This window comes from Triticum aestivum, chromosome 3D, assembly GCF_018294505.1.
Source record: "Triticum aestivum cultivar Chinese Spring chromosome 3D, IWGSC CS RefSeq v2.1, whole genome shotgun sequence".
Classification (NCBI taxonomy): domain Eukaryota; kingdom Viridiplantae; phylum Streptophyta; class Magnoliopsida; order Poales; family Poaceae; genus Triticum; species Triticum aestivum.
The window spans coordinates 291,400,963-291,409,091 of NC_057802.1; the positions used below are offsets into that span (position 1 = coordinate 291,400,963).

The window sequence follows — 8,129 nt, forward strand, 5'->3', positions numbered from 1 at the left end:
CAGCTCAGCTCACGTCGCAGCTTATGTCAGGGTTTCCGTGTAGCCTCACAACGATGCATCACCGCCTTCGCCGTGTAGTCCTCTTTCGTAGATGTTGAGCCGTATTGCTGGAAAAATCAAGGCGTGTGTTCACTTGATTGTGAGTCGTTACTCATTTGTTTAAACTAGTGAGTATTCATAGGCGTCAGATTATTGCTTCTAGCTCCACTTTGTCTCCGCCGCCGGCAGGTACGGTTTTGATCTTTTCTGATGCAGCAATATTTGATGATCAGGTGCTGGTATTGTGGCCTTAGACATTCTGGTCTTCTGGACATTGCATTGCGGCTTGTTGTGAACCCTTCCAGCTGGCGCTTGCACCTGAATATGCAGAGGCTCTGGCTTTTCGCCAGGCTGTTTATCTGGCTCGCGATGAGGGTTTTGATGATGTTGTTTTTGCTTCGGATTGCCTGTCGCTTGTCTAATGAGTTCACTCTTCAGTTCGTGACCATTCTTCTGTCGGTTCGGTGGTGGCTGATATTTCTCTACCGGCTGGCAGCTTCAGTTCTATGGAGTTCAAGCATGTTCGTCGGCATCTCAATGTAGTGGCTCATATGTTAACTAAGTCTAAGAATCTTAGTGTTTTTGTGTTTTCATTCCGTTCCGGATTGTATCCAGGGGACTCTTTGCAATGTTGTTGCTTAATCAATATTATGCCGATGTCAAGAAGAGTGGCGCCATAGATAAGGTGCCCGCAGCTGCTTAATGGATGACTCCCGGTCCCTCGGCTCATTCTGACGGTTTGGGTCGTCATTGTGGTTTTGGCGTGGTCCACTATTTTTTGTCGGGATGTTCGTGTCGGGTTCAAAATTGTGGTGTACAAGCATGACGAGTTATTGTGTGTTAGGAGGGTTTGCCGGGTTGCACGTGTGCGCGTGGGGTCATGATTGATGAGTAACCCAATTGTGGTCTGATTGTATAGGTTTTAGCACGGTTTTCCGTAGATTAATCGGGCAATTCTCTTCTTAAATAATCGATGAGGCAATTCTTTTGCCTCCGTTTCAAAAAAAAAATTATGCTGATGTTAAAAAAAATCCACGTAAGTCTCACGTTCAGAAAAGTGAAAAGACGAGCACGTAAGTCTCCAACGGACAAGTACACTGGGGACTACTGACTGGGACAATCGCACCATGCAGGCAAGGAGGCAGGAATGTCTGAACCAGGCCCGTCGATGAGGGGAGCCAAAGTAGCCGACCGCACAGGGCCCCCAACTCGTGGGGCCCCCGATTGAAGAGAAAACACGAGGGTTTTTTTAGTTGGATTGGAGAAAAAAACGCTAGGTAATCTGTCTCTGCGGCGCTCGCTACAGCTTGAGCCCTATGGCCGTGACCCTCGCCAGTTCCTCGCCCACGCAGACACGCCGCCTCTCTTGCGATCTGCAATGAATCCACGTGTATCGGCCTGCTGCAGACTGCCGGCGGCGGCCGCTCTCCCCCGGTCTAGCTCTGCCTAATAGCTGCTCCGTGCTTGCACTAGCGTACCATGCCTAGCAGTGATTCCCGTCCTCCACCTGGCCGCCAGACGCTGGCCTTGTCTCTGCTACATGGAGGACTTGCTGCCCCTCCAAAGCCGGTGCTGCCCGTTGCCTCGGCCACTAATCTGTAGGTAATTTACTGATTTCTTGGACTGAGAGAAGCCAACAACTATAAAAGATGCACTTGAAGTTTGACTGATGTCTTTGAACAATGAACTACGGAGTAATTTTGAACTGAAAAAGAAATCTGTACATGTATATATGAAACCCGAGTTGATGCACTTTATATCAATTTTATTTCATGCTACAGAAAAATAAGATGAAGACATATTTTCATTAGCGACCGACCTGCAACAACAGGAGTGTCTACATACATGGGAGGAATGGATGAAGCAAACTATTGATTTGGTATTCTTTTGTGTCCCTTATTTGTCATGTTTAATCTATTTGATTCCATTGCTAAGCATTGAGTTTAGATCCACATATATTGTGCAATCGAGCAAATTTATGTATGCTTTGGGCATGATGCGTTCCTCGGATAGCGAGGTATTATTTTGGTAGTGTAGATATTCTTTGGATACTTCTTTTGTTATACGAATTTAAAAAAATTTAGGACCCCATTTTGTATTTTGTCCCGGGCCCCCAAACTCCTGGAGACGGCCCTGGTCTGAACGTGCTGCGCCCATGTCGAGTCCCTGCAAACCTTACTTGGGGACTACTGACTGGGACAATCGCACCACGCAGGCAAGGAGGCAGGAATGTCTGAACGTGCTGCGCCCATGTCGAGTCCCTGCAAACCTTACAAAGTAATCCGCAACTCGCCATCGAACACCTGCCGCTTCGCCTCCCGCGCATCACCAACGTCTTGGCTCCCCCAGAGAGGGGAAGAGACCTGGCTTGGTAGGCACCACACACTCTTATCCACAACGGACAGGCCGGTGTGTGTCCAAACCTTCTCCACGCGTTCCCTCCTTCCCTCCCACTCTCTTCCCCTCCGTCTCTCTGTTCCTTCCTGCCTTCCAAGAGACAATCAAGAACGCCAAGCAGCTCAAACCAAGCAATGTCTTTGGCACCTTCCATCCCTTCCATCAAGGTGAAGGTGGGACGCATCGCCCCGCCGCCTCCGTACCGGGCATGCAGGTCGTTCGCCGTGATCAGGAGCTCCAAGGCCGAGGGGCCCAGGAGACCCGCGGCGCCTCCACTGTCGCCGCCCCCGCCTATGCCTCCCAAGACGCCAGCTCTGTCCACCCCTCCGAGCCTGTCCCAGCCACCGACCCCAGTGAAGCCAGCACAGCCATCACCTCCTCCTCCCGAGACCAAACCGGCAGTGGCCACTGCCGCTGCGACCCCACCGGTGGGAGGGGTTGTGACGTTCGAGTACCAGAGGAAGGTGGCCAAGGAACTACAGGAATACTTCAAGAAGAAGAAGCTGGAGGAGACCAACCAGGGACCCTTCTTTGGGTGGTTGGCCAAGAATGAGATTGCCAATGGAAGGTAAATGCAAGTTGCATGAAATTTAAACATGACATGCTTTATTTGTTGGATTTTCTAACTAGCAATCAGGGGATGAAACGGAATAATCAGTTCGTGAAATAGCAATATCTACTAACCTAGTAATCTAAACGCTCTTATAGTTCTTTACAGAGGGAGTACTAAATTGCAAATTGATGGTCCACAATAATCAGGGTGTAAGCTTGTACTCCCTCCGTTCCAAAATAGATGACTCAACTTTGTACTAACTTTAGTAAAAAGTTGGGTCATCTATTTTGGAACGGAGGGAGTAACAAATAGCACACAGCATATCCTCAACAAACAACCGATCTTGTAATTAGTTCTTGGGCATGTTAATGAGTACTCAAGAATGAGATCATGGTGAAGTTGCTGCAAATTATAATGTTCTTTTCCCCTCATGTACTTCCAAGTTATACAGACACATAAAAGGTGCTAGTAACTATGACAAGCATGTTGAAATGCAGGATGATACAGATTTAATGTTAAAAGTTGTGTTAAAAAGTTTAAGATTGCTTGTTCCTGCATCGTGATTTTGGTTATAAAAACTTCTGCAGATGGGCTATGTTTGGGTTTGCAGTGGGGATGCTAACAGAGTACGCAACAGGCTCGGATTTCGTTGAGCAAATGAAGATCCTTCTCTCCAATTTTGGGATTGTGGATTTGGATTGATGGCTCATGTTTGGCGGTGTTGTTCTGTATAAGTCTGAAGTATAATCTATCTTCTTTCATCCAACGTATAGAAAGATCAATCTTGCACACTATTATATCCTTGAGTTTCATTTGTGCTGTCCTGTCAGTATTGATGAATGTAAAATCCAATTTCCAGCTTTCTTGTTTGTTAATACTACATGAATTTACTCAAGAGTAATAAAATGGATATTTGACTAACGTACATGGTAAAGGGTTATCTAGAATAATTGCAGGGTTTCAATCCCAAATTAGCTTTCTGGCCGAAGAACAAGTCACGTAGTTTGAGTGAGTTGAGTTAGTTGATCCATAATATTTAACTAAGCTGGGTGACTATTTCAAAACCATATATCAAATCAATTTTCTTGTTTTTGCGATCAAAGATATTATTACCAGAGTATAATATCATGTCCACACCATGATGTACTGAAGATATAGTGAGACTTATAAACTGGTGGTTTGTGCAAAAAGTGAACTTGGTTGCCTGGAACAAAACAAGCTATTCACACCGACCATGGATGCATCACAAATATAAAATATTACCCTTCGTGGAGTATGCTATACATGGATGCTCACTGAAGAATGCCTACAGATAAGCAGAACTTCCAGATTGCTAATTCTAAGCCGCATAGGAGTTTTCACATAGCACCAAACCGCATCAACTAAGTCAGTATTCATGTTATAGTCAAGTAATATGCTATTTGCAAGGTTAGGGATCTTTTTGCATCTTGGGATAGGGAGGCAGCCATAAATTCACGGCAATGCAACAGATTACATGTACCTTTGAATAGCAAAAATGACCTCAAATTCGAGATAAGTTAAAACACCATGTACCTGGTTGTCTGGTACGACAAAGTCCGAAGAGGTTAACAATAGCTTGTCACTGTTACCACCATATAAACAAGCTACCAGTAATCCCCACAAGAACACTTTCCATCCTCAAAATGGTGGAATCGGATGGCATCCCTTAAAATGATTTGTCGGCCAATAGCGTGAGATATGTATCTAAATGCCGTGTGACAATCTCCACAAACCCGAAGGTTCTTCATGATTCTTATGGGGACACCTGAGGAGGAGCGAGTCAAAACAAAGGCAACTGCAAGCTTTTCACTATGATAATTTAGCAATTCCTCTTTGTTCTCTTCTTCAAGATCATACAGGGCAAACTCTGTCATTGGAACATAACCGGCATTCCTTATCTTCTGAATCAAAACACTCAGCTTTTCATATATTTCTTTGGTGTTCGGATGTGATCTATCTCCAGCAATAAAGGTATGGACTCCATCACCTAGGGTTACCCAACTACGACCAGCCTCTTTTTTCACTCCTGCTCCCCCCATTGCAGCTCGGGTTTTGGCTGTATCTTCCCACCTTCCTGTTGCTGCATAAAAGTTAGATGCAAGAACATAGTTTACAGGATTTTGAGGTTCTAGTTCCAAAAGCATCCTTGAAGCTTCTAGCCCCATATCTATCTTGTCCCTGTCCTTCGATTGTCGACAAGCAACTAATACAGTCCTCCATATGAGAGTATTTGGTTTCATTGGCATTCTTCTGATGTATTCTCGTATCTTCATGAGCTTGCCAGCTCGACCAAGAAGGTCTATAACACAAGAATAATGTTCAATCTGAGGTAATATACCATGGTCCTCCATCATTTCAAAGTACTCTAGACCTCTGTCTACCAATCCAGCATGACTACAGGCAGATAGAACAGTGATAAATGTGACATGGTCTGGATTTGCTCCACTTTGCTGCATTTCTTCAAATATCTCCAAAGCTTTTCTTCCAAGACCATGTCTTGCATAACCAGAAATCATAGAGTTCCACGAGAACTCATTTTTCTGATTCATGGAACTGAACACCTTTGAGGCATAGCCTATCTTTCCACACTTTGAGTACATATCAACAAGAGCACTCTCAACCACAACATCAGACTCGAGCTGTGACCTAATACCAAAAGCATGCATCTCCATTCCACGCTCTAATGCTGCCACAGAGGCACATGCATTCAGTACAATGGAGAAGGTGCAGCAATCCATCACTTGGTCACTGTGCATCATAAGCCAAACAGAGTCTATAGCCTCCTGCAAATGGCCATTATAGATGTACCCTGAAATCATTGAATTCCATGAGACAGCATCCCTTCTGCCAGAAATTTCCGAAAACAGCTGCTCACACGAATCCATGTCTCCTGACTTAGCATAACAGGACATTAGAGCATTATCAACTGCAGTATCTTCTATAGCTCCATGCTTTAGCACCACAGCATGAACCTGCTTTCCCAATTCAAGCACACACGATGGCGACAATGTAGCCAATAAGTTAACGAATGTAACCTTATTTGGGGCCAACCCACTCCTCATCATTTTGGAGAAAACTTCTACCGATTCAGCAATAGGTGCTCGCAAATTGGCCATGACACCCATGATAGAATTCCAGGAAACTACATCATGTTCAGCCATAGAGTTGAAAACTTCCCAGCACTCAAACCTAGCTCCACATTCTCCATACATTTTAACCAGTGCATTTGAAACAGAGGTGTCTAAATCCAGTCCCCACTTTACAGCATCACAATGTACTTGCTGGCCTGCAGACAAAAGTCTCAAACTTGCACATGAACTCAAGCCACTAATTGCTGCAAAGTTTGACGGACTTATACAATCTTGTCTCATCATGCAGTACTTCATCATTGCACCTTCACAGTAACCATTCTGATCAAGAACTGAGATAATGGTGTTCCAGGAAACCCGATCCCTTGTACAAAGCAACTGGAAAACTCTACAGGCTTTATCAATGGCACCACATTTGGCGTACATATTAACCAGACTATTACTGATAGCAATTTTCAAATCAATAAGTCCAGTTCTAAGAACATGCCCATGGAGTTCCGTACCTTTCATCAACCCATCTTCTGGTACAGAAAACTCCGCTATCGCACCGAGCAACACAACATATGTGTCTGCATTGACAACAACTGAATCCCTAGTCCCCATGAAAATCCCCACTGCTTCTTCACTGCAGTGCTGCTTAACCAAGCCCACGATCAAACCATTCAAGGTAACTGCATTTCTCTCTTTCAAACTAAGAAAAATGTTCTTAGCTTCATCAAGCATGCCATGTCTCGCGAATGCACTAACAAGAGCACTCCCCACATAGAGGTCACCTGAGCTGCCCGAATTGAGCACCCTTGCGAGCACTTGCTCAAGCACTCTTGAGCTGCAGGAGGACACAGTTGTCGCAGTGATTAAGCTCCCAAAAGTATGCTCGTTTGGTCTCAACTCAATTGCTGAGTCATCACGCAGCATTGCCGTGAACAAAGTAAATGTCGAAACCACATGCCCTTTCTTAGCATAGACAGACATCAAGGCATTCCACGTGATGATGTCCCTGACTGGCGTGGAATCAAACACCTGCTGCGCTTGGATGGGCAGACCAACAGAGCAATTACCGTACATCGAGATCAAGGCGTTGCACACCGTTGTATTCGATGCATACACAGTCTTTGATACCAATCCATGGACCTGCACCGCAAATCCCAACTTGTCTGGTCCAGCATCCTGGCACGCCCGGAGCACGCTCCCGAAGGTAAATGACGTGGGCCTGCTGCACTCGGAACCGACCCCCAGCATTGCGCGGAACACCCGGAAGGCCTCATCGGTGATCCCTGACAGCACGTACCCAGATACCAGGCAGGTCCAGGAAACGGCGTTCCGTTCCAGCATACAGTCGAACACCTGGCGCGCGCAGGCCAGGCGCGAGCTTTTAGCGTAGGAGTTAACGAGATGGTTTGAGAGGAAGAGGTCATGGGTGAGCCCTCGCTTCACGAGCTCGAGGTGGAGGCTCTCCGGTGTAGCCTCTCCGCTGCGGCGACGGAGGAGGAGGTCAGCGTGAGGATGCACCGGCGGTGACGATCGAGGAGGAGGGGCGGGCGAATGCAGAAGTGGGAGACGGTGGGCGAGGAGGTCGCGTAGTGGCACTGGAGGTGGGAGGCGGCGAGGCGGCGGCGGGGAAGGCGATGCGGAGCTGGAGGAGGAGGAGGAGGAGAAGCGGAGTGTGAGGTGGGGGAACGGCGGGAGTTTGCGGTTCATGTATTTGACGTCTGTTTCCGGCAGAATTTCACGTTCCGGTAAAATGACTCCCGCTCTCGCTGATCGTAGAAACACCGGGGCCGGCGTTCTCCGAGAGCAACTCCAGCTGTCCGATATTCGTTTGGATTAAAACAGACACAAAAGTCGATTCAACATGCCGATCTAATTGTATTCATTTTTTTGTCTATGCGTGACTCATTTCAAGCCTGAATTTAGGCGCGTTTGCGTCGACGCGGACACGCAGCGAACGCGCGCCACACCCGCCCTTGCCATCCCCCTAGTCCGCCAGTCGGTGGCATATTGGTCATTCCTCCTTCCTCCCATCGACGGCT

At 46.7% G+C, this 8,129-nt stretch overlaps 2 protein-coding genes across 2 annotated transcripts; one reads left to right on the forward strand and one right to left on the reverse strand.

The window, feature by feature from the left end:
• The first annotated feature begins 2,350 nt into the window (after positions 1-2,350).
• Positions 2,351-3,910, forward strand: LOC123078486 (light-harvesting complex-like protein OHP2, chloroplastic). Its single transcript, XM_044501016.1, has 2 exons — positions 2,351-3,004; positions 3,577-3,910. Exons 1-2 carry the CDS (start codon positions 2,571-2,573, stop codon positions 3,689-3,691), a joined length of 549 nt encoding a protein of 182 aa, XP_044356951.1. The 5' UTR covers positions 2,351-2,570; the 3' UTR covers positions 3,692-3,910.
• A 487-nt stretch (positions 3,911-4,397) lies between these two features.
• Positions 4,398-7,828, reverse strand: LOC123078485 (putative pentatricopeptide repeat-containing protein At5g09950). The gene has a single exon (XM_044501015.1). It carries the CDS (start codon positions 7,795-7,797, stop codon positions 4,615-4,617), a length of 3,183 nt encoding a protein of 1,060 aa, XP_044356950.1. The 5' UTR covers positions 7,798-7,828; the 3' UTR covers positions 4,398-4,614.
• Between the last annotated feature and the right edge of the window lie 301 nt (positions 7,829-8,129).

Bases quoted from the DNA above. Each gene is read 5' to 3' on its own strand.
- LOC123078485 (XM_044501015.1), bottom strand. From the start codon at position 7,797: ATGAACCGCAAACTCCCGCCGTTCCCCCACCTCACACTCCGCTTCTCC.
- LOC123078486 (XM_044501016.1), top strand. From the start codon at position 2,571: ATGTCTTTGGCACCTTCCATCCCTTCCATCAAGGTGAAGGTGGGACGC. The intron at 3,005-3,576 runs GTAAATGCAAGT...AAACTTCTGCAG, and splicing joins AATGAGATTGCCAATGGAAG to ATGGGCTATGTTTGGGTTTG.